The sequence below is a fragment of the Zerene cesonia genome, chromosome Z, assembly GCF_012273895.1.
Source record: "Zerene cesonia ecotype Mississippi chromosome Z, Zerene_cesonia_1.1, whole genome shotgun sequence".
Taxonomy (NCBI): domain Eukaryota; kingdom Metazoa; phylum Arthropoda; class Insecta; order Lepidoptera; family Pieridae; genus Zerene; species Zerene cesonia.
Genome location: NC_052122.1, coordinates 6,493,802 through 6,520,898, shown reverse-complemented (window position 1 = coordinate 6,520,898; position 27,097 = coordinate 6,493,802). Strand labels below are relative to the sequence as shown.

General features: G+C 31.7%; 2 protein-coding genes across 5 annotated transcripts in view; one reads left to right on the top strand and one right to left on the bottom strand.

Moving 5' to 3' along the window:
- The first annotated feature begins 697 nt into the window (after window positions 1-697).
- On the top strand, window positions 698-3,214 carry LOC119835510 (biogenesis of lysosome-related organelles complex 1 subunit 2). Its single transcript, XM_038360387.1, has 5 exons — window positions 698-834; window positions 1,019-1,084; window positions 1,161-1,291; window positions 2,676-2,787; window positions 3,060-3,214. The coding sequence occupies exons 2-5, from the start codon at window positions 1,036-1,038 to the stop codon at window positions 3,197-3,199; spliced, it is 432 nt and encodes a 143-aa protein (XP_038216315.1). The 5' UTR covers window positions 698-834; window positions 1,019-1,035; the 3' UTR covers window positions 3,200-3,214.
- A 3,891-nt stretch (window positions 3,215-7,105) lies between these two features.
- LOC119835826 (glucose transporter type 1) overlaps window positions 7,106-27,097 on the bottom strand; it is a 37,064-nt gene continuing 17,072 nt past the window's right edge. For 2 of the 4 annotated variants that reach the window (XM_038360844.1, XM_038360845.1), the window contains exons 2-17: window positions 26,682-26,742; window positions 25,531-25,632; window positions 23,957-24,053; window positions 21,304-21,469; window positions 20,585-20,722; window positions 17,526-17,621; window positions 16,274-16,434; window positions 16,058-16,182; window positions 15,545-15,715; window positions 15,317-15,453; window positions 15,069-15,227; window positions 14,785-14,997; window positions 12,423-12,647; window positions 12,195-12,334; window positions 11,214-11,329; window positions 7,106-10,608 (exon numbers count right to left, since the gene is read on the bottom strand). In XM_038360844.1, coding sequence (XP_038216772.1) covers window positions 10,520-10,608; window positions 11,214-11,329; window positions 12,195-12,334; window positions 12,423-12,647; window positions 14,785-14,997; window positions 15,069-15,227; window positions 15,317-15,453; window positions 15,545-15,715; window positions 16,058-16,182; window positions 16,274-16,434; window positions 17,526-17,621; window positions 20,585-20,722; window positions 21,304-21,469; window positions 23,957-24,053; window positions 25,531-25,618 — 2,121 coding nt within the window. In that variant the 5' untranslated portion in view covers window positions 25,619-25,632; window positions 26,682-26,742 and the 3' untranslated portion in view covers window positions 7,106-10,519. Of the gene's footprint in view, window positions 10,609-11,213; window positions 11,330-12,194; window positions 12,335-12,422; window positions 12,648-14,784; window positions 14,998-15,068; window positions 15,228-15,316; window positions 15,454-15,544; window positions 15,716-16,057; window positions 16,183-16,273; window positions 16,435-17,525; window positions 17,622-20,584; window positions 20,723-21,303; window positions 21,470-23,956; window positions 24,054-25,530; window positions 25,633-26,681; window positions 26,743-27,097 lie in introns of those variants that run through there. The other 2 variants (XM_038360846.1, XM_038360847.1) reach the window with 2 other exon arrangements.

Below are 27,097 nucleotides of genomic sequence, written 5' to 3'. Positions count from 1 at the left end.
TGTAGCTTCAATTTCTATAATTTAATTTCCTTAATTTCTGTTTACTGTGCTATAACCAGTATATGTGTACAATCTATGGTGCTATAAAATACCAAACTAATCGTTCCTGTTCAAATTTGGTTTCCTAACTTCATTTTTTTTTAATATTTTGATAGCGAGTTAATTTAACTCGCTCACGTAACTATAGTACAATAAGGATTGTGTGGTTTTATGAAACCATGGTAAAAGTGAAACTTTTTTTGACATTATCGGTATTCAACTGATGTTCAGCTGATGGAACCATAAACGCCTCCATATTGGCCTCGGCTGCTCTGACGAGCGCCTTTCACTTTATCCCTACTCTGCGGCCGACCGTTACGCAAATCGTAATGCGACACAGACCAGAAAAATTTGAGACAATGTAAAATTTCGTACGAAACGTTTCGAATTCGCCCTTTCTGGACAAGATCTAAGCAGAAGTGTTCATGCAATTTTTATATTCACATTCTTGCGTTGCCTTTTATTAGTTTCGAGTGAAATCATAGAATAATGTTCTGAACGCCTGAGTTATTTATTCAATATTGTAAATTTTCTAAATAATGTTTCGGTACGAAAAGTTGGTTAGTTCGTGATATCGGTACATATATTACTTACTCTGTGTCGAGACTATCTGTGCCATATTATTATACTACTTTTTGGTCTGTACGCTTCTTCTAGTGAAAACGAAAAATTTACAAATGCCACAATGTTAATTGTCAGTTGTCAGTGTCAATCGTCAGATGTTATTCCTCGAATTAGTCATTTTTGTTGTAAACTGTAGTAAATAGAATAGAATTATTAATTATTGTTTAGAAGGTATGTACGAAATAAGTATTAATATTCCCTTTTTTACATATTAAGATTTAGTCTAACTGAGAGTTGATTACTGAGATACATTTTAAATGTAGATAAATAAACAACGAAGATGTGGCAAAAGGTTTCCCTATTTTAAAAGTCTTTTGGATATTCACTAATTTTATGTAATTTATCGTTTCGATAGGAACAAAGAGCATCAGAATGTCTGAGGAAGACGTTGAAAAGTGGTCGACCGAGGAAAGAAATATAGGTAATATATTATTTATATATTTAATTAACATCAATTGGTTACTTAAAATAAAACTTAATTATTTTGTTTTAATTAGACCTACACGTATCTCCAAGCTGTTCAAGCTTTGAAGTGTTAGATCCACATGATCCAGTCATAAGCCGCTTGGCAACACAACTATTCAAGCGTACTAATGACTACTTGCAGGGGGAAATGGCAGCTGGACAGGTATGTAATAGCTCAAAATATATTGTATCAGCTTTATAATTCTACATAACGGAAAAAAATGTAATTTTTTTAAGTTATATACTGGGGAAAGTATTTTATGTTGTGTAATTTAGCACTTTCTTTTACATCTCATCTAACTGCTCACCAATGTACAACCAGATGAAATATTTTAATTTTTAACAGTTATTATTCTAAGCCAGTTGGGGATAAACCCATACACCAAAAACATTTAAATCTAGTTAGTGGCTCATGATTTAAGAAAGGTGTGCCTTTATTTTAAATAAATTTATACAATAGAAACTCAATTATTATCCATCCAACATGTTCATTATCTGAACTACACACCGCAACTATCACAATTAATTAGATGTAGAACTTATGGAAATGAAAAAATCTCATCTCTTTAGTAACTTGAAAATCAAACTGAGTGATACTATGAGTTTACTTCAGTTGGAAAGAAAAATTTAATAACAGCAGCAAATAAGCTTAATTTTTATAAAAAAATTGTCGATCACCTAATATATATTCAATAAAATTGTATGTACATACATATTTAAATATTTTATATAGTGATTAAAGTTTATATGTGTATCAAATGAACATGATAATAAATAACAGTAATATTTTATTTCATTATTCAGTCTACAATATTTTAGAATGTTTGTGTAAGAAAACATGTTACATACATAATAAAGTTACACACATTTTAAAATATATCAAGTCTTCATCATGAAATGAAATATTTAAATATATATAGAGATATATTTAATACCTATTAAATCTCTATGCTCATATAATATGCACCTGCATATTTAGTTAATGTGTGTATGTACATATAACATTTGTTATTTTGAATAAACTCATAAAATTTTGTTGTATGTCATATGTTTTAAGAACAAAACATGCTTTCTTCTTAATAGAAGACACATATACTTTTGATTTTTTATCAAGGAGAAAGGTAAAATCATAACCTTATAATGTTTAATATCTATCATATTTTTCTTTGTCTAGAGGTCTATATAAAAATTATGAAAGTAAGAAATATTTAAAATTTTGTGAAATTCAGTCTGTTTTGATAAATATCTTTTTTTTTAAGTAAATAGCTGTGTCGCGTCATTTTTCACAGGGGCCAACACAATTATTTCTATAGATTTTATATTTTCCGGTACATAAGCGACAACACTGCCAAGTATCATCAAAATCCATTTAGTGGCTTTCGCCTGAAATTTATATAATTGATTAATATTTTAATCAATTATATAAATGTATATTTTTTCATCTATCCTTAAAAACTTTTGCGTTTATAATAATTAGTAAGACTAGTAGGATAAGTTATATTGATGGTTAAAAAATTTTGTTATGATTAATTGTTTAATATTTTTAGGATCACTATGTATTACTGGAAGAGATAAATAGATTGGCTATAACAAAATATACTGATCTTAAAAATCTCACTGTCAATTTGGCTAAGACTTTGAATGAATATAATGAAATGTGTAAGTTATTTTTTATTTCTACTAAAATGACTGACCCATTAAATATTGTTCTGGCTTTCTGGCATCACTAAAGGGTATAAAAATAGATTTCGACCTACATAGGTACAGATCTATGAACAAATGAAATTTTATGAAAATCTGTCAAACTGTTTCTGAGGAGTAAAGTAACTAACACTGCCACAAGAATACTATATAATAAAATAACAATATATACATGTAATTCTGATTATACTAATATATGTAATTTTTCATTTTCTCTAAATTTATTTCAGATGTAACCATCCTCAAACCACTTTTATCACAAATTGACGACATTGACGCTCAGGTGACTCAGTTTGAGGCGAGTGCTTATAGTTTGGATAGCTACACAAAGCAACTTAAAGCGAGATTCAAGGAACTTGAAGAAAAATAATGAAAAAAAAAAATTTTGTTCCTAAAAACAAAAATTACACCTTAGTTAAGATTTTAGACTGCAAATTATAGATATATTACATTTCAAGACATGTTATTTGTAAAAGAATTCATTTATATTATAAATAAGTTTAAGATAAAATTAAAATGGCAATACATAATTTGATTGATAATTAATTAATGATACAAATATTGATACTGCTTTTTAATGATTAAACAATAGATTATTCATTTATTATTATATATTCAACTTAATTCTTCAACCTTAAACATAGTGCTTTACGCTTTATAAACATACATAATTTTTTACATTATAGCCTATCAAAGATAATTGTATAATAAAAATTAGTAATTATAAAATTATTTATTATAAAGAACAAATAAATGAAGTGAATTCCAGTTAGTTAATACTGTTGTTTTATTTGAACCAGAAAATTTGATAAATTATGTATTAGTGCTATGAAAAGTAAGAACTTTGAGTATAAATATCTAATCTAATATCTTTAAACGAGCAATTCTTGTGTATATATATATATATATATATATATATATATATATATATATATATATATAATTGAAATCTCGGAATCGGCTCCAACGATTTTCATGAAATTTAGTATATAGGGGGTTTCGGGGGCGATAAATCGATCTAGCTAGGAATTTTTTTTAGAAAATGTCATATTCGTGTTTTATTCGTGTTTTTTTTTCCTGACATCTATTGGTGAATAATAATACTATTTTGCTTCGTAGAAAGCTGGACAACTGAAATAACACATAGGCACTTTTTATACCGATATTCCTACGGGATACGGACTTACGCGGTTTCAACCGCGGGTCACAGCTAGTGTAAGATTAACATAAGGAAAAATTTTATCTCTCTACTTAATGAAAAATGGCAAACTCGTCTGACGTCACCGTCAGTCGGCCATACGAAGATGTGATTTTTTTTTTCACTTACAATAACAAGTAAGGTGACAGATCGGATATATGAGTATTATAGAAATAGGTCAGGAGGTGAAGTTGCCCCCATACCTCTGCGACTTTCAGAATTCTATATGCTATAAGATAAATTCCTGTTATGTCTCCGATCCTAAGCGTCCAGAGTTTTAAGTAAATATGCCCATTCAAATTCGTTAAAATCGAGTTGAAATAATAAAAGCTTAAACAAATGTATGTAGAGTTCACGTTTCATACAATAATTACCAAGTGTACTAAAATCTAAATATCTGATAGACCTTTATACATAAGAGACTTATGTTCTAATTGTGCTCTACCTTGTCGATATTCTTGCGTAAAATACACAAACACACATCCACAATCAACACAAACATTGTTGCGGTATTTTTTACATGTGAGAATTACCAGTCTTTTTACAACCTTTAACAGTTATAGTTTCATCTGTCTCAAATTTATTGCTCATAGTTAGCGTTTGGAAATTAAGGATATTTCTGCATTTAACGTTCGCAACGTTAGATTAATTTTGTAATCAGTCAATGCAGAACCATCCTGGTAAGATCCAAGTCCTTTGAGCTATGTTACCTTTTTATCAACATTATATCTTAGACTTAAGACTTGTAATGCGGACCTTTCCCTTGTAATTTGCAAAATTTTTCATTACTGCTCTGCTTTTATCGCCGGTAGATTTATGTTGTTAAGCAAATATAATTATCTACCACGAATATTTTTTAATTCTATCCACTATTTCCTAAGATTAGCGCCTTCAACGAAATAAGAAAAGTGTTCAGCTTTATAATATTAGTACATATTTTAGTTAGACCTAAACTATACTAACAATATAAAAGTGAGCCATTCCTGTACATTGGCAAAGATAGGACCTCTACAAATGCTTTGCCCTTCTTTTAAAGGATAAGGAAAGGATTAACTGGACTGGGAAGGACGAGCCTCCTACTCATCGCACGGAACACAGTGTGAGTACCTATCAGTAGGAGTAGAATTAAAATCCGTTAATTTAGTTAAAAAAAGGTATCAATTTTTTTTTTGCACCTAACGTTATAGGTAGGTAATTTAATTACATTTGTGAACTAAATTTTGAATACCGAATATGTAGGTACATCGAATTCAAAAAAAATATTTTCAATTTAATTTCGATTGTTAACAAAAAAACAAGACTTCTACACTATGAGTGTTATGTAAGAATGATTTGATCGAACTGATCTAAACTGTTATTAGAACTGAGACCGACCGCTAATGATGTGGTCGGTCACGTGTAGAACAGGCGTTGCATGAGTGCGTATCTAATTAAAATTATATTTTAATGAATAGTTACGTCACATAATTTTAAGATAACTACTATGCTTTAATACTGAAAGCTTAACAGTTAATAATCTTCAGTAATGTATGTCGTTATATCAAGCAAAAAATTCAGTTAATACAAACCTCTATCCCACAGTTCAAGAGATTGTGGCGGTAAAAGTTAAAGGTATAGAATTATTTGCTTGTTTTGCTACTTTATGTAATAAATAACATTAGATTAGATGTTGATAAAAGCGATTGTTACAGAACAGTAATGGGACATGCCAGAGAGGTAGATGTTTTTTTCAAGTTAAACATTAAAATAATATTATGACTAAACTAACCTTATTTAAGTTGTGGAATCTATTGACAAGAAAGTATACATTATTATTATTACATAATATATGTGATATTTCAAGCTAACTTTTATAAAATGTATGATATTTTGTTGAAGCCGTCGATAGTCTCTCTAAATGTAGAATGATCCATATGTCATATACGGTTCAGGTCCTTTTTTATTTACGAAAGTGTGTATCATGTCAAAAGTAGACATGAGGCATTTTATAAAATTGTTGTGCAATTTTATCTAAGACAAAAAAGTAAACTGACTTAAAACCTCAAATAGGCATTAAATAAATAAATATAGTTATTGTTCAATGCCAACCCGCACTTGGCCGGCGTGGTGGATTATGGCCTGAACTCATAGGAAGCCTCATAGAGCGCCTTGTGTCCCAACAGTGGGAATATATATAGGCTGATGATGATTGTTAAATCAAGCCGGTACTAACGACTTGTAGGTTGAAGATAAGTATTGAGTACAAGTAGTACCTACCTAGTACTTTCTACATAAATATCTACTACCTAATTAACGTTTATAATAATTAACCTATTTTTATAATTATTGTATATTCTGGTTTGGAAGACGAATGAATGGTTTGTTTTAAAAATGAGTTATTTAAAAAATCAAGTCTGTCCTTGTGTGTCTGCCTTATACCGTCGAGTAGAGTTTACTGGCTAGAAATCAACCTTGGGTGCATCAGCCATATATTGATGAAATTTATAACAGGCTATTAGGTATATTTAAATCCAAGTACAAAATTTTGTGTCTGTTCTATTCACCGCTAAGTTGTCTTGTTGTGTTACTTTTTCCTCGAATTCCTTGTAATTTCATCCTGACTTGATAAAAAAGGGAATCGGGAGTCCTTTTCAGATCCTTTTTTTTAAATCAATTCACTATTTCCGAAAATATCGTTTTACATACTCAAAATTATATACAGACGAATATAGAACCTCCACCTTTTGTTTTAAAAGTCGTTTCAAAGTGTTTGCACTCGGTTGCGAAAGTTCTTTTATCTTGTATCGAAACCACACAAGTTTCAAGTACACTCAATGACAATTAATACCTCAATGATGTGACCTCACACTTGATCGTTTTCATTAAATTTCACTGGCTGTTGCTAGTATTCTAATGAGGAGAATTAATATTTAAAATTACCATTTTATAGCGTTATATTTTATATCTACCTATTTAAACTCTATCTGCTGCTGTGCCACATTAAGTGCATTTTGTTGAAACTGTAAAATAATATAAACAGTATTATAGAATTGAAAGGAAACACGTTTGTTTTATTTTTTAAGTTTTTATAACAAGTATTAGTTCCAATAAAATTTTACAAGTTCCTTTTGTACAAGTACGGGATAATCTCCGTGACGAACTTAAAAAATTCAGATAATCGTGGCAATAACTGTGGATAGTGCTTTAGAAGATTTTTTAGGGTTTAGTTTCTAGCGAATGGGGCTTGGCTCCCGTCAGATCTGTCAATCCGTGCATCCTGCGCCGTTACGCGACTGACTAGCTTACTTCAGTAGGCAAGTATAGCACAATGGCTATGAGCTTGGGTCTCTTAGAATTTTTGATTCAAAATCGCACTAATAATAATTTTGATAAATTGTAAAAATGTTTTCAAAATATAATCTAATTGACGTTTTGTTACTATCCTCCAAATACTTTCTATTTTAATAAGGTTTCAGTCGCGTTCATTACCTTATTATAAGTTTTTTGCTGACATGTATAATATTACATTACACTGTGTAACAATTAGTTTTTATATTAGACTATTTATCAAGATTAACGTGACTACACTTTTCATACCAAATCATTCTTAATTACTTTCTAGACTTATGCTCGGAGGTATAAATAATGAAAAAAAAACATAAATAATTATTCTAGAAGATCCAAGCTGAACTTTACCTATAAGTAAATTACTAATTCCGAAACAAAGGTAAATCAAACCTTAAAACGTAGTTACTCGCTCTCATTTGGTATGTTTCAATGAGATGAATTAATTAAAGGTCGGATAGGTTCTCAAGACTCATTTTCATTCGTAAGCGTAAATTTAATAAATAATTGAATTAAACTTAAATGTGGTGTTGCTTAGGAACACTTTCCTTTCGTTACAAAAGTATATACATAAATCAACAACACGGAGTGAATGTAAATTTGTGCATATCTGTAAAATGTGGACATTTAGATAAATAATTTAGATATTTAAGTTTCATATTGTGCGTAAAATCAGATGCAATACCTTCGTCGTAATTTATTTGTGCGATAACTATTGAACGAAGTGAGAGAATTAAAAAAAAAACATTTGTTAAAGAATGTGTTGCTTGATTAAACCCATGGGACATCATTGTGAACGAGCTTTTGTTTGGCTCTATTCATATAATGAGTACATAACTATATTATTTAAAAATATTAAATATATGGCAACATATAGTTGTGCAAAACAGATTAGGAAATAATGTTATACAACAAAGGCAAACGGACCATAAATAAATGTTCTTACATTTACTAGATTCTCTCTTTTTACACAACTATTCAAATAATTATTTACAGTATACCTCGCATATATCAATCAGTCATCGTAAGGACGCATGTCTAGTCACACATTTTAGGCCGTGTTACCTTTACCGATCACGACAGGCTAACCAGCCTTCAAGTCTCTTCGAATTGAGCAGTTAGGAGATACACGGATAGACAGACGTCAACTACAACCCTGTAGTAACTAGTGAACCCTAGCTAATAAATAATTAAACATTTTTCGTCTTCTAGGGGCGTACTAGGTTTAAAAGCTTTACATTCTTAAAAGTTTTCACAATTTGTATAACTTACCATACTCTATTTTTCCTCAATCGAAATTAATACGATTTTTATTATTATCTCTTAATAACTACAACTTAAAAAATCTACTTGCACGTGATAAAATAATATATTTTTAACATTAATAATTGCGCAAAATGTTTGAAATCAACGCGATAGATAACATAATCGTAAAGTAAAAAATAAATTATCTATGATCAATTCCCGCAACTGCTATAAATAATATCTCCCGACCTGAATAATATTTTATTTATAGGTACTGTTAATACAATATTTATAATTATGTTCGCCATTTTAGATATGACATTAAATTACCATTAAGTATAACAATAATAATCATGAGCAAAAAGAGAATAAAAACTTTCGTAAAATAATACAATCATTTATAAAAATCAACAATATAATATTATTATAGTCACAGCATGTATGTACATTGTATTCTTGTACATGTCAGTGACAATAATCATAACTTGTATCGTTTCTGTAAGCACTAGAGCATCGGTACTTTTGTTGGCGAAATACGAGATACCTATTGGAACCTGTATTCTTGGTACTTTCCACGAACACAAATCATATTTATTAAGTATTTTAATCTGTGCAGTTTTGACAAATGTTTGAAAGTGATCTTTACCGACCCACAACAGGTAGGTACCTACCTACTTAGCTTACATTTTGTTGGTAGCTAATTAAAAGTTCGAGGCTTAGGTACACGTTGCAAGCCTTGGAAACTTATTGACTTTATAGATCACTGACGGGAATTTTTAATTAACCAGCTCTAATGAATAGATGTACATTATACTAAATAGTAATTTTCCAGGAAGAATATCAATATTTTTAACCACGATGTGATATTTTCATCATATCTCGTATTTCTTTCTTAAATTACGGTAAAGTGACTTATTAGGTACAATATTAATAGTAGGTATTTTACTTAGGAATGAAGACATATAATATCTTATGTAAACAGGATGAATTAAAAATTAAAGTGATTAATAAATGATAATTTGGGAAACCATACAGAGAAATATTATTTGGTTGTATTTAATTTAGTTCAAATTTGCTAGTGACACGTGATTGCAGAAATAAATTACATATTTTTTAATATGTTATTTATATCATAGTATATTCAGGAGTATATACATTGTCCTTTCTATTTATCGTTATAGTATTGAATGTACCGAAAATACTGTGGCTGCAAAACAGTACCGACACCGGTCCTTGGCAGTTACCGGGATGCATGCTCTAGTAAGCACATGTACTCGTCGTACCCATTTTACATTATAATTTATTTATTTTAACTTTACGAATTTCTTGGCATAATATTATGACATCGTATGCGTTCTAGCATACCCGAATACAAATCTACAATCAATACAATCATCCTTTATTTAATTTTTAGTCTCGTTGTTGATTTTTTTCTTCTTTAATAAAATCTCTTGTAATACTTCCGTACACAGTATGACATTCCGACCGCACTCTTTCAGAAATCTACAAAATATCAGAAGATGATTTCGTAGATTGTAACTGTTTGAACACCTATCTTTCCAGATCTCTTCCTAAATCTCTTCAAAATATTCAATTTTATCTAATCTTCATTCTTAGTAAAATTTCTTGAAGATCTAATTAAAATGGGTACAAGAAACCGATGATACTTTACATGGTACCTCGGTATGCATTTCACAAATTATGTCATAAAATGACAGACTAAAGAACTAGGTATGTTAACTTTATGCCGTGACTTATAGACTAGCTTCGTTTTATTAACCTAATCACATCAATTTAGAACATTTGTTGTGTGGTAGTGATAGAGGCACGGCCCACCGCTTGACGCTTGAGTCCATGAAACAAGAAGTTGGCGGCGGCCTTGATCGGCGCAACTAGAGGTGCACGCGCAGTGGTCTCCCATTGTCAGACGTTGCCGGTGGCAGGGAACCTCGGGGGCGGCAGCGGCGGAGGGGGCCGCCCCGCCTCCCCCCCAGCCGACGACTGCTCCGACACTGCAAACCAACATACTTTATCTATCACTAATCATCTGCCTGATCGATTGCTAGTCAAAGCACGACTGAGCACCAATATCTCTAATTTTCCAAAAATGTAGTAATTCCAAACCTATTAACTGTCAACCACTTATTATCATTGAAATACCTAAAGCTATGTCATTAAATCGCAGGTGTTGTAAAGGAATTTCTAACACATTTCTTAAACAATAAATATTAAATAACATGCATCAGTAAAACAATCCTTACTTAAACATAAACATAATCCATCGTTATACCTCATGTTATAATCAAATCCAAACAAAGGGAACGAGGCAAATCGGTGGGTAAATAGTGAAAAGCATGAATTTCAGTGCTCAGAATTAGTCAAATATTGTGTCTGTGTTTTAATGTATGATGTTGATGATTACGTAATTTCCTAATTGCTGACAGGTAAAATATTGCAAGTATAGCAAAATGAATGTTACAGAGTCAACAATTGAAGTAAAAGTGATCAGTATGATGAACCAATAAGGTACAATAGCTACGATGTACTCGAGTAGATTTCAATTTGTGGTAGACCAACTAGCGAAGTAAAGAATAGTTAGTCTATAAGTGGTTCTCACGTGAATCATGTTTTTCGTCGACGGGGGCTGGTGGCGGCGGCGGCGGCAACTGTTGTTCCAATGCGTTCACGCAATTCATCATGCTTCCATAGAGCCGGCTGTCGCGGAAACTGTCCCTGTACACACACCCATCACGGTCACACCCACGACGACCCATCCGCTAACTACTTCTTACGTTTATCACACAACAAAATTCTAAGCTGTATTTTTTCCATACGAAGTCCCCAATCAAGTCGTTTAATTCGATGAAGTGGGCGGAATAATATATATTCTAAACGATTAAGTAATGATTAACACACTACTCTCAATAAAAATATACACAATTCCTTTGAAATAATATGGTGTGTTTATAGGTATATCGTTGCTATTAAAAATCTACAATTAATTGTAGGGTTATTATTTTTAAATGAAACCTATCCTTGAATTAAATTTATTTCAATGTATAATAATTAATTAATTATAATTATTTCAATGCAGTATTTTCAAACGCGAAATATATAATATATCTTTTCCCGCCTCATCACGTTTTTTTTTCAATTCCGTTTTATACTATTTAATATTCTACATTTCAAAAATTCGCGTTGCATATTGTAATTATTTAATGTATCATATATTTTTTTTTATTTTAAGCATTTTTCACCGGATCCATACAATTTAAACTATTTTGTTTACATGCATCTGTTCGTTTACCTACATTCATAAAGTTTGGAACTCTGTATAGGTTATGTTCCCCAGCTTAGGTCTTGTCACAGGGGTGGAAGTTAATGTACAGTAAATTACACACGATATTCACATTAGCTTAGAAGAAAAACCACACGTGCAACGCGTGCGCATGGTTATGGTTTCATGATGACGTGCCGAATAAATTAGACATGAAGTGTAAAAACATCAATGTAGGTGATGTTGAGTGACGAACACAGGATGTGCACGTTACAAACAATTTTATAAAAAATACGTTACATCATTCCTAACAACACTTACCTGCCGTTCGAATTCCGGAACAATGCTAAAATTTCCTCAAAGGTCTTATTTTTTGTTTCAGGAACTTTTTTATACGTAAATATCCAAAAAATTGCAAGGAATACACTAAAAGGCAGGAATGTATAGTTTTCCAGAAGAGCCTGTAAAGAAATAGTTCAGATATAGCTCAAATTTATTTTATTTCATTCTTGATAAGCAATACATATTTACGAGAGATATTTTCATTACCTTCATGCTCGGAAAGCCGATTCCAACAACGAAATTGGCCATCCAATTAACTAAAACGGCGATAGCCATTGCACTCGGCCGTGGCCCTTGTGAGAAAAGTTCGGCAGTGATCAACCAGGGTATGGAGCCGGGGCCCACGGCGAAAAATACTACGAAGCTCAGCGTTGACACCACGGACAGGTAGCTCATCCAGTCTATCATTTCCTGCACATAGCCGAAAAACTCCTATCAGGGGATAGAATAATAGTTCTTTCCTGTAACCGACCGGGGCCGAAAACGACACCTAAACATAAATGTGATCACACACTTGTCTGTCTGTGTATGTCTGTTCTAAGTTCAATTATAGTTTGACTGATTTGATGCGGTGTTACCACATAGTGCTAGTAGAGCTGTGAAAAAAGGAGAAATGTTTTGAAAAAGCGAATTCCAGAAAGAATAAACTGTGCTATTATTCAGCTGAGTGAAATGAACCAGTTTAGTCTATTGGCTGTATTGCATTTGCTATAGTGAGTGCTTTCTGCTTTTGAGCAGCTTTGTGTAGGAATCTATCCTCGAGAGTCGCGTGCGCCAGAGCTCTTCGTGATTTATTTATACTTCATAAATGTCTGTCATTGTTGTTTGTGTTGTGAACAAAAAAGTGTTTGGTGCTGTATGAATGATGTACCTAACATTGTTTTTGTCAAATGTTTTATATGTACAACGCTTTCCTATAGAGAGTCCGGTTTCGGAAACAGGAAAGTCGTAGTAAGGGGGAGGGGGAAACTACTGCAAAGCAAAAGCAAAAAAACACTTTATTTGAAATGAAAAACTCATGGTACAATCGATCGTACATGCTACAATGAAGAAAAGGATTACTAAATATGAAAGAATTAAGGGCATAGAAAATACAATTCTTTATTTTAAGCATATCTGTATGATTCTAGCAAGACATAATCAATTGATGGATCTTACGTTGAAGTTCTAAAACTGTGTATTGTAAGTTACATAAACATTGTGAATGAAAATTATTATTATTAACGGATTTTAAAATAAGAAAAAATTTAGATTAAATAATGAAGGGAGATATAGATGAATGAATAGAAAAATACAGATTTAAATGGTAAAAAGAAAGCCATGTTCAAATAAGCGTGCGAAGCAGAAATTAGTAGTAGGTGAACATAGGAATTGGTTTATTGACACTATTTTTAATGATACACTAATTATTGATTTATAGAAAAAAAGTGTCGAGTAACCAATCCCGTCCTTAAACTAAACTATATCTATATTTGAGTTGATCTGGGTTTGAAGTACAAATTTAAAAATTTTCATTCTTGTCATACTTTTTGCATTATTCACACCCAGAAAAGATTGTATATCTCAATCAGCAGAATCTCACATGTCCTCGCAATTAAGGAAGCTTTTGAAAACGAATATTTCATTTTAAAGACGACATTCTCATCCAATACACTGTTCTATATTTTCTGTTATACATCTATAAAAAATCAAGGCTTTTTTATTTGAAATATCTTTCATCGTACTCTATTTACTATGATCGAAATTCAGCACAAGAAAATAACCTTTTTAACAAAATTTCCAGTTAAACCGAGAAACGAGCGAATGTTTTCATAACTCTTCAAATAAAGTTTTAATTGAACCTATGAAATACGGTAAATGGTTCGTCGATAGTTGACGGCTCGTGCTATTTTGCTTATTCGGAAATAATCGAAGTAACCTTTCTTGGTACATCCGATACAAGTCAACACTCAACAGTCAGGTGACGTTGCATGTTAGATATACCTAGATATTGTTATGCTACCTTCTAACTTAAATTAGAATAAGTTCAGATGCGACGGAAATTGCTCGGCATGTCCTAGATTCTGCTTTGTGTCCATTAGGTTGCTATATATTCATTGCTATTTTTGTTAATTTATGGAGCTGAATTGAGTCGAATTTAGCGAAGAGTATTTCTGGTATATCTGAATTTTAAATTGTCTTGAACTTGAAATAACATTCTAAATTTGAAAATCCAATTTTGTACATTTTAAATCGAAAAATGTAACACAATGGGATATTCACAAGCGCCGGAGGATGGAGCTAAAGTTAAACTCTATTGCCATAAAACGTTTTAATACATTTTTATTTTTAAAATCGGAAGTGAAATATCTGTCAATGTATTTTTAATAATGTGATTTAAACAAACCCATAAGTTTCTTTGTTAATTTATAATTTAAACATCAATCCTCTCTCTTACAGCTTACTAGAATTTAGAATAAACAAGTCACTATTTTATTTAATATCTGTATTATTTATTTAATAACACCTATAACCTATCGTTAATTAGCACCTGCGTTTCAATCGTAAATTAAATCTGTATTAAACACACCTTTATGAGGAAAGAGATGGTGATGAAGATAGAGAAGATGAACATGCCACCAAGGCCATAAAGGTGAAGGGTTCGCCGTCCGGTGCGGTCCATGAGGGGCAAGGATACAAGAGTCATTCCCACCATAATAGCTCCGATTCCCATGGTAGCAAACTTTGCTGACTCCTCGGTCAGGCCCGATGAGGTGAACAGCGAGGTTGAATAGTAAAACACCTTAAATTGAATATAATGATTTAACATCTTGAATCACGAAACCTTAAAACATTATAAAGCTCAAAGTTTACCGCATTGATTCCGCTAAGCTGTTGTGATAGTTGCATCACAACACCAATAAGCAAGGGGGCACGGAGAGTTGGTGAACAAAGCAATTCCCTCATCGATATTGAAGCCTCTGCTTGTTGGGCTCTCTCTTCAGCGCGCATTTCTTCTATGTCTTCTTCTACCTAATATTAACAATCGAAATCATGTCTTCCCTCAATTTGTAAAGGACGTATGAAAAATTGTAGCAAATGTTACAATTATATAAACAGACCTGATTGCTAGCCCGTAGTCTTCTCAAAGCTCTTCGTGCCTCCTCTTCCCACTGTCGGGTTATTAGCAGATAGCGAGGTGATTCGGGACATGCAGGTAATAGCAACAGTTGCAGAATTGCAGGACAAACAGCAAGACCTATAAATTGCACGTAAAATTAAAGTTAAAGAAAATCCTAACAAAAGTAAAGAAAAGATTAAAGTGAATAATTCTTAAAAAAATGCGTTACCCAGTAAGATTGGCCACCCATCATCCGTGCCAAGAATTTGTTCGATGCCAAGAACTTGCGATAGGAGTAATCCTACTGTGACCGCTAGCTGGTTCACTGTTCCTAGGCCACCGCGAAGATTCAAGGGTGCAATTTCAGATATGTACATGGGCACTAATGACGTATTGAGTCCTGGAAATATTTCCCTTAGTTGTAATGCAATCAAAACTGGTAAAGTTAAAATATTCAGTATTCTAAATTCAAGATCTCTTTTTTAAAACTGAATTGTATTAAAGAAGGTTAATGATTTTATACTATCATCAATAGTTCTACCGCTTCTATCTTATTTTCAACAAATCTACTGACGAGTACCTATTAAGGCAATGTGAGTATAATTTAGTTCATAATTATATAACGAAGTGTAATATAACATTTCGTACCAATAAGTAAGTATTGTGGAGTGGGATCTATTGAATTGTGACAATTTCGCTTAATTAATGAAAGGGGATATAACTATAACATATATGTAATTACCGCAATTGACGCCGATGATGAATCTACCGAAAAAGAGCATTTCATAACAATGTGATATTTTCGTGAAGCCCATGAGACTTGCGCCACTGATACCCAGAATATTATTGAGCAACAATCCACCTTTCCTGTTTATAAAAGTAAATTAGTATTGCATTCGATTTCTAAAATAATAACAATTCTACAGTCATAGGTTACTCAATCAGCATAAAAATATACCTTCCAAAACGGTTTGCGATCATTCCACCTGAAAATCCACCGAGCATGCCACCAATTGCAAAAATGCTCACTGCGATAGAATACAGTCTGTTGACGGCGTCTTCGTGGATGTCCTTGCCATAACGGTCCTTGTACACGTCCTTCATAAAGTTCTCGATATTCTGTAGGTACGTGATTGTAAACTAGGTCATATGACTTTTATTTGCATGACATTTGATAACTATGTCAGTCGCTAAAAATATGCAAACAATTTTGATTCAAGCAAAGTTGTGCCCTATTCCGGTGTAGTTAATTTTGTCTACAAAATTGAATTTCATTTTTAATAAAATTGCTCGAGTATCCGTTACTGGAAAATCATACAAAACACAAGGTATGTTTTTGAATACGAACGATATTTCTTATAAACTTATTTATTTTTCAATTACTCGTGTGACTGATCAGTTTTAAATTGGTTTCGTGAAATATGATACCTACCTAAATTTGAGTGAAATGAAGACTACAAGATGAAAGTCCATCTTTTCTTAAAATACTTATATTAAAAATAATAAGGCACGCTTTCGATGGATGCCAGATTGTTATAATTATAACAAGATACAATTTGCAAACTGTACTTTGGAAAAAGCAGTGAAAAAAATGATTCTGCTTTTTTGATTAAGTACTTTTTTAACAGCGATAAACTACTTAAAACCGGTTCCCATTTTAAATATGGAAAATATAATTCAACTCTTTGTATGTAAATAACATTATACCTAATATATTTTCAGTATGCAACCGTAGCAATGTTTCAACTTTCCATTGGTTTATTGTATCGTTTATGAAAATATCGTTCACTGAAATGAATTCCTTTGTTTCACGAGACTTACGTTTAATAAATTTTTAACGAGAATATGAACCGATTGTATGCTGAGTATAATAGTATGTACATACGTATTGTTTAATCTTATAAATATCATTTTACAGGTAAAGTAATTTAATATAATAATGCATTGTGAACGAAGCTGTTGTTTAATTAAAAACTGAAAATATTCCTCGAATCAATTACTGCATATACATGCTCGAAGATTAAAATGTGAAATTGTGAATGAATACTGAGAAAAGCACTATGGAACTTTATTAAATATTGATTTAACTTTTTGACTTCAGGTATTTAAACTTATTAATTACCATCCTGTGTGTTATTGTTATAAACATATTATAAATAATAATCTTCTGAGGAATGAAGTTATAAATAAAAATATTGGGGATTTCTCACTCTGCCAGGAGCGTTGATGACGCCAGTGTTGTAACCAAATTGCAGCATTCCGAGCACTGCAGCCAAGATGGCGTAGGACAGGAAGAATGTTAGCCCCTGCGTAAAATTAATATTAATAACATACTGCCTTTAAATAAAACTTATATAAGTTTAAAAGTCTAGTATAGCTGTGAAATAAAACGCACACTAAACGCCTCGATCTCGTGCAAGAATACCGATGTAGACGCACAAAAACTAAGATAATAAGAAACTCTAAATAAACTAAAACAAACTATCAATCGATACTTGATTGGTCGCTTATAGAAGCATTCGAATACCCATATTTTAAGTTGAATTGTACTTCGATTCGGTCCACAATAATGACGGATATGAATGCGCCTGTCCTATGCAAGTGGTTCTAAGTCATCAAATCAATTCGTTTGTCTGGAGGATCTCGTTAAAAGTGGATATACCTCTTGTAGCTGACAACAAAATTCCTTACAAAATAAAGTACTTCAAAACGTGAAGTGATATAAAAGAGTCGCTCGGTAGTCTCGCTTGCGCAAAGAGTTGAAAACATTGCTGAGAGCAAGTTGAACAAGTGACGCCCAACAGGGAAACTAAGTTTAACTAGTGCTCGTTATAAATTTAGTATTTTCTTTAAATATCAGGTTACATAAGAAACCTGTCATAACTATTGGCGTGTTCTTCGACAGGCAGATGTAAAATTATTTCTTTAAAGCAAAAAAAAAAAAATACAAAATTCGTACGTCAAATAGATAAGCTCTTTAAATTATATTCAAGTTACGGGTTAAGTTTACGTTGTCCAGGTACGCTGAAAGTAAATCCGTGATCTGAACATTAGACATTATAGATAATTTCTAAGCATTTTTATATATTCATTCATACTTAACGTCTTGTACTCACAAGAGATTATTATCGCGTAATGATAAAAATCTTCGACGGAGTCGCGATGTTATATAAATACGCTTGTGGCTTTAATTACTTTAATTTTATGGGAAATCTTGTAGAATCATCGTTAAAAGATCAATTCAACTTATAAATGAAATGGCCAATTCCATTATTATTCTTTGCTATAATTCTGTAACGAGTGTAAAGAACACTTAACAAATAAATGCATGTTTTGCTTTCAAACAAAAAACATTTTTAATGAATTAGCAGCCTGGAGATTATAACGATCAACGGATGAACGTTAGTTGTTTATTTATCGTTCAATATGGATGAGTGTGTTGATGTTAGTTTTTAATACCATCCAGTTTTGTTTATCAACAATATCTCTAAATACCAGCAATATGAAAGGATCAAATAGTTTATTGATAATAAAACGAAAAGCACGTTATTGCCGTGTACTCGTGAAGCTTTATCTAGATTAATATACTCCAATAAATTTGATTGCTAAAATTGAACTAGGGGTGGCGGACTCGGTATTATGTATCGCTATTTATAACGACTAAACTGATAATAATTTAATGTTGCTTTCTGGTAGCTTCACTCGCATTATATCCGGATATAACCTTTGTGCTATTCAAACTCTATAATGTTTGAAGCGAATCTCATATAAATTCGATCAGTGCTTTTTTGTCAAAGAGAAACATTAAATCATACGTTCGTATTTTTGCTTTGATCTTAAAAACGTTCGCGATTATAATTTTAAAAGGATGCAAAATAAAAATTACATTTGTAATGCAATTTAGTTATTTTCTTAAGTCTCATAGGTATTTATTTTTGCGGACATCACATTACCTTGAATACTGGTCATAATTATTACAAAAGTTAATTATGGGATAGCCATTTGCCATTCGTATTGATTTACTACTTCCATTAATAAGTTATTCATCGAATGAATGTTAATACAACGATTCGGTCTTGAATTTAATTTAGAACTAAGTTAAATACCGAAGTTTATCGTTTATTTTACAAAGAAAAAATTGTGTCATTAATTTTAATTGACTATAATTTACATCATACCGAGGTATATATAGTATTATATTAGCTACTTGTATACGCAAAATTTGTATTATTTCTCTCCATACATACAACAAAAAACAAAATGAAAATGTCTTTTTATGAAGCCATAATGATACATGTTGAGAGTAGGATTACTACCCTAGGTCTATATTTTCTCTTAAGGGGGCATCCATTAATTACGTGGCACCGTGGCAATCGAGGGGAAAGGGGGTGGAATAGAAACTCATTTAATCAGGGGAGACTGGGAATCTCGGCAAATATCACGTTTTGTCTGCTAGGAATGGGAAAAAGTTACGAGGAAATGTTTTAAATCTTTACTGAAATAGTATGGTTAAGCCGTTCACAATTTTTAAAACGATATTTTGTGACTGCGACAAGTTGCTTTGTTAGTTGTGAATAAAAGTATCGAACAATTATTTCATGTTTGTTTAAAGTAAATCCAACGCATTTAAAGAAGTGAATAACGAAAACATTATGTTAAAAAAATGGTGAAATTAGTAGTTGAAAACAGGGGTTTTCAATTGTGAAATTTTAACAAAGATTTTATTATTGTTTGAAAATTATTAGGTTTAATCTTCAAAACGAGATTTCTTTATGGTAGATGCATTCCTTTAATCTTATACAGTGTAATAGTATGCTTTTTCGCCGTCTGGGGCGAATAGGAAATACTCCGCTCGTACCCAAAAAGTAAAGCCTATTACTGAGACTCCGCAGTCCGTCTGTCTGTCTGTCCGTTCGTCTGCCTGTTCGAAAAACTAAGTATTTTCTTATATTTTTCGAGTGCTAATGCTACGACACTAATCTTTTTACATCAATATTGACTTAACTCGAATAAATTTCTAAGAATTTCATTGGCGCTTTGTAAAAATACCTTTCAAAAAGTTGAATTGCAGTTGCATTCTTACTTATAGTTATAGTGAAGCTCTACGACGCATTGCATAAATTCAATTGCGCAATATCAGTGACTCTAGTTCATGTAAAAACTAGTAAAAGTATTAAACAATTTACTCGCAGCCCTGTTATCCATACGAATATTTTAAATAAAAATTTAATTCAGCTTAAAACGATGACAAAATGACGAAATATCTTACTTGTTCCAGCAGTCTGAGCTTCCGCCTCTGAGTGTGTTCTTCAAGCCTGTCCACATATTCTCGCAACTCTTCTATTTCCTCTTTCACCTGTTGCACAGTGTCTAACTCTTGCTTGATGGCAACCATATCTCGTTTCACCTTAACATTTTAACATAAACGTCTATCATCTATCATCTGAACACATTTTAATTGTAGAACATTTATTATCCGTTTAAATAGCCCGAAGTAATAACGAGGTCCGAGAATTTATAGATAATATTAGAAGCTGTTTCCATCCTATTTCATTGCAAAGCTGCTAAGAGTTTTCATTAATCCTCTTAACTTGTTGTGAACTGAAAATGATGAGCTAAATATTGATATTTTAATAAAAATATTTAATTTTTATGTATGTATCAATAAGTACCCTTCTATTATTAAATCATTAAAAGCCACTGTTACGAATAACGTATCTTCTTAGGTAAGATCATAAAATATCCCATTTATTAATCTCAAAGTGTTACTATGTTACACTCATGACACTAACTGAATAGTCATAGTAGACTTCAGTTAGTTACATGGGTGTCCACTGTCACTAACGTAACCTAAGTAATTCTAAGCCACAATGTGTTACTGTCACCATGTTACGGCACGTAACATTTGTATTAGGTTAGAGAGACTACACGGTTGTCTGAAACATAATACGAGAAGCTACATGCGTGGAACGTTATGTCATTCCTTACCTCAGACACTTCGCTTTGACATGATTCAACGCTCTTGGTGAGTTCTTGTAGTTGCGTTCTAATCTCACAGAGTGCGACCGTGGTCTCAAGTTGCCGGTCGCCCCGCTGTAGCTCGTCCAGCTTTGCGGACAGATTCATACTCATCACGCTCACCTGTCTCTGAAGGCTAAATAATATCGTTTAATTACTATGTATTTCGTACAAGACTTGTGCAGTTTGCACATTGTTATTTAAAGGCTAGCTTATCGCCCGCGACTTAACTCGCGCGGAGTGAATATTTTTTGTATTTTGTGGAGATTCGAGAAAGAGGCAGTATGATCTTATTACGATTTTAGAACTAAATAATTAAATTGAGTCTATGAAAACATTTATCACTAACCATTGTTTTAGATTTTAGTGTCTTTGAAACATTCATATTGCATAGGAATTAGCTACCATTTATTTTTAATATTTTTATAGGAAAATGGTTAAGACTTTTTCTGTTCGAAACTATCGAAATTATTAGTTATGAGTAATTCTTGTTAGAATCAACAATCAATTAACGAATTGTTAAAAAGTGCTCTAATTTTACATACAACAATTGTGTTTAAATATAAGTAACTAATACATCTAGGCTATGCTGTTACCTCAAATTCTAGGTATTTTATTATTTAATTACAAATACTAATTAATTTATTTTTTATAATTATAAAGATTGTGCTTCGATAATTTTGGAGATCAGTTTAAGCGACGTGATATCTTAGCATTTTAGATTTTATCAAAGTAAATCAGAAATTTAAGATATAAATATACAAACTTTGATTTAGCTAACTCCATTGACGTACTTTAAAAAAATAATAGAGTAGGTAGAGTTTTGGTTCAGACATAACTCAGCGCGTTTCTGAGCTATATGTATATCATACGTCAAAACTGATACATCAAGCGAAAAATTTAAATGTTCAATCATTTTGTAACTAAATAATAAAAAATAAAAAATATCCTGTTTTTTCCGTTTATTACATCATAATCAAATTAATCTAAATATTTAAAGAACTTTTTACGAGTACTGAATATAAAAATATATACAAAACTATATAAGCTATATAATGATATAATAAATTTATAATTATTGTACTTATAAGTAAATAATGTTACTAATGTTAGGCACGTTAATAGAAAGAATTATATTAACTATTATTAAAACACATACACACCCACTCATATAAAAAAATTAAAAAGTACATTACGAGAAGATATGTATAGTTTTCTATATTCAAATTGTATTACGATATGCGCTAAATGAATAAACGTGATAATGATATCTGAAAATAAGCGTCGAAAAAATTTATATGCTTTTAGTATACATTTATTTCATATTCTTCATAAATTCCTAAACACTGGTACATTATTTAATGCAAAACCAATTATTCATATATTATTACCCTTGTAAATTAAAGTTCTGTTAATAAATATCGATTATATTTAAAATCTAACGCCAGTTGTACCTACAGGTACGTATCTATAACAAACATTTAAAAGTAAAGTAAAATACTATTCTCAAATTGTATTTCAAATGGGCTTTTTTTCCTGTTTCAATGTAAATAAAAGTACGTTTGATATAAAAACAATTTATACATCAAAGGAGATCTATAAACCGAATACAGAAGTATCGCAATAATTTTTGTCTGTGTTTTTGACGGCATTTTATTTTATATCTCATTGGGCTAATGATTATCGCATATTTGTGTGAGAGTGTATTTTTTTTTTCAAACGCATATTTTATGTTCATTTATTTAATGAAAAAGCTTTTTTCCATTTTTATGCAAGAATGTTTTTTATAAAGCGATTACTATGTTTATATATAATTAATATACACATTTTCTTTTACCTACATTATGATATTTAATAATTGTTAAGTTTCTTCTGTAACAAGCTAACTTAAAAACCACTTAAAACAATGTATTCCTACTTAATAAGTATTTAATTTAAGGACGAGCCATATGTGATTCCTTGGAAGGCGTAAAAATATAATATCTACCTATATATTTTAACTCAATTGAAGACAAATTAGTTGTTGAGAGTCTATAGGCCTTTATTCCATTTTATGAGAGTATGTTGCATGAATCGAGCCGTAACAATGTTTGTTAATTAGTCAAAGGAGACCGCGCTGAATAGTTTGTGTCTGTAGATATTGTACAAAGGATATTCCTAGTCTAAAGGTAAATTATATTAACGTAATAATAGAAGTTGTACCTATTCGTAAACTAAATAGATACACTATAATATAACACACAACACCGTCACACACATGCAAGCGACCCTACATTGAGAGATCAGTAAAATAATATTGGTAAAACAGGGATCAAGGTGTAAGCAAAAACGCTGTGCTCGACTCGGTGTCAAAGCAACACAGGTCATGGCCATTGTATCTAATGTTCGTAAGTACGGTGAACTATCGTTCGATGTCATGAAGTAAGATAAAGTGGATGATGGTTAAGACGCCGCGAATTGCATCAGTTTAATATCTGTAATATAAGATACTTGGGATGCAAAGCCAAGGTGAAATGTGTATAGAAACATCGACACACAGATTTTCATGAATCGACAATGCAATGAAGCCAGTTATAAAGGCGGAAAGCTAATGTTTTCGACATTTCTCTAGGGTGACACGTACCTAAGTAGAAGTTCCCTGAGTGTCGCCTCGTCCTCCTCCGTCGGCGCATATCGTGTCAGCTTGCCGCCGGCCTCGCGGCCCACATGTTCCGGTACCACTGTATCAAAAGCCTCGTTTATTCTACTATATGCTGTCGAAAGCTGCTCCTATGCACCATTACAATCCGATGATATGCTACCACGGCATGGCTCGAAACGGACACGATAAATAATTGACTAGTAACGGCTAGTATTTTTTGTTTGATTTTACGCATTTAGAAATTAAACACTTTGTAACGGATTTTAAACATTATTAATTCATTATAATATCATTTATCCCGCTGTTTCAAACGTGGCCCCGTGATCATACGCTCGCTGTAAAATATTCTAAAAGTCTAAACCGTCGTCATTAAAAGAAGGTATTTATATTCCAATAAGAGATTTCATGGAATAACCGACGAGTTTATTTTGGACTAATTCTTATCCACGGGCATTCACCTAAAATTGGAAAAATAGTATACCTATATATATCTTTACACGATACACTTAATGAAATTTTCATGTTATATTTTTTTAAACGGAGTGTTTTTTTTATATGTATATCAGGTAGAGAGACCCCTTTGAGTAAGTAAATCATAAGGGTTAGTATTCACATTGCGTACAAAAAAAATTCAGTGATGTACATATTGCTTATTAATCGGAAAATCCCTACGAAACATAAAACCGAACAAACGTTATCACCGTACTGCCAATTAGCGCCAATGGCCACGACGAAAACAAAATAAAAAAAAATCGCGTAGGTACAGAAACAATTTTGATAACATGACATTCAAATCAGAAATAATTCAAATAATTGCAATGACTTCATGGGTGTAGACAGGATACCTGGCTGACTCGAGTAATGAAAAGTTTAATTATATGCAAAATGAATGCGAATTTTTTACAAATAAAAGCTTTTATAACATAAAAAAAGTTTGTATTCTTTATAATACAAAACAATAATTCAGTTGCAGTGATGCAGTGATGCATTTATCGTTAAATTAACATAATATGCAAAGCATGATAGCTATAATCACCAGTGTAACCAACAATTAATGGCACAATATATAACTTTAAAAACTTAAATTAAAGGCAACTCAAAACGAAAACTTATAAAATGTTACATGTACAACAACATTATGGAGTATGCAAATCATTAATGAAATATCATATAATTGATGATTTATACAGAAAATGCCTTAGCGATGACAGCAGTAGATAAGGTAATACTAATAATATAATATAATACCTATAAATTAACCTACTTATTTTATATAACATTGGTTCATTTTATCCCTGCCTTTATTCAAAGTACAAATGTGTGTTTCGACATTTATCATTTCACCTATCGATCATTAAAAAAGGTGAAAATTGAATTTGTACGCCTAAATTTAGAAGATCTCCAAAGTTTCTCCTATGATGGATGGGAATTATCGCAAATTATTTACCTTCTAACATTATCGAACGTAAATACCTTTTATGCATACATCTTGTTAATAATTGAGGTGTAGAAACTGAACTTCACTTACGTACCGTAAATCAAATACATTCATTTACCTGAAATTTGGTCTACTGGTGAGTAAAGCGGGGGTTCCTCACCCCCTGCCTGTTGGTGCTCAAGCAGACGATGACACGACTGTCTCATGAGCGCTCCCGGCACTGCCAGACAAAAAGGCTTGTAAGTAATGTAAATAACCACACTTTAAATTAGTATGAGCAGAATAGTAGTAGGTATTTATAGACGAATCAATCCTTTGAGGATAGCGATCTGTTTTGATTCCTGTATCAGGGGTAAATCGACAGAGGCATAACCAAAATCAAACTTAACCAATTACAACGTGGAGGCTAGTCAACGAAACAGAATACGAGTAAATGCATAATACACCTGCAACAAAACCTTTTGAGCCATCGATCAATCCAGCCTTTATCATATTTGCTACACGTAAACTGATGCGTTATAAATGGCTCAATTTAAATTCTATAAATAGACTTCTCTCGCTATCGAGGCCGATACGTTATATTATCATATATATAAACATACAGGAAATTAATATGATAATGTAAACGGTGCTCGTGTTTCACACCCGCTCCAAACTACCTGTGAGAGCCAATTCATGTTACAATCATGCCGAAGTTTAAATTTAGTACCGAAATTCAGTAAGTTACAGAAGGGCTAGAGCGTCACATATTTAACATTTTAAGTATACACATCGTTGACATTATGCACTTAAGCACAAATGAATTCATTTAATCAGCATTATGAATGAAATAAATCAAAAATATTATGAAAATAAGTTACGGATTACGGAAGTATCTTTAATAGATAGATATATTTCTTTTTTACAGTAAAAAAGATTCAGAAATGTCCAGACAGTGAATGTAATTTCGAGTTATTCTTACTAAATTAAACTAGCGGTCCACTACGGCTTCGTCCGTGGTACATATTTAGCCTCAAGTATACGTTTTTATCTCAGAACGAAATAATGTTTTAAATTAATCCTATAATTATTGAAATTAACGCGTTCAAAGCAAATTCTTCAGTTTTTTATTATTAGTATAGATTTAGTATAATTTATATTTGAGTAATACATGTAGAAATATTCATCAAAATGTAAATAAGAATAATATTTGAGTCTCTGTAATTTCTCTGATTATTTAATTTTCTAAACGTACACATTAATTTCAAAGCATTTTTAAAAATATCTTACCTTTATTCTAGTTATTGTCATTTGACTACGAGCGACGGCAGTTTAATCGACGACATTGTGTCTGAAACAAAAGAAAACAAGTTAAAAATGGCCGCCACTTCGACACAAAATAGGATAATAGACAAGCCAGTGGTTTTGGTAAAAAATAAACCATCTTGGACTCCATTTAGCAAGAGCATTTTATTTAACAAAACACTTTATAAAACATAACTGTAACACATGAATAAAGAGCTTCAGTGGAATATGGAGCATATTTCCGGCGACAACTGCATCGCTTTTAAATATAACTTTTCTCATAAGTGGGTAAAACAACAAGTTATTTCACTATATGATAGAATGGCAGTGGATTGACAATTTTTTTTTTTTTTTTTTTTTTTTATGTCACAGTCGGCAATGGAGCTGGTTGGTCGCCTGAT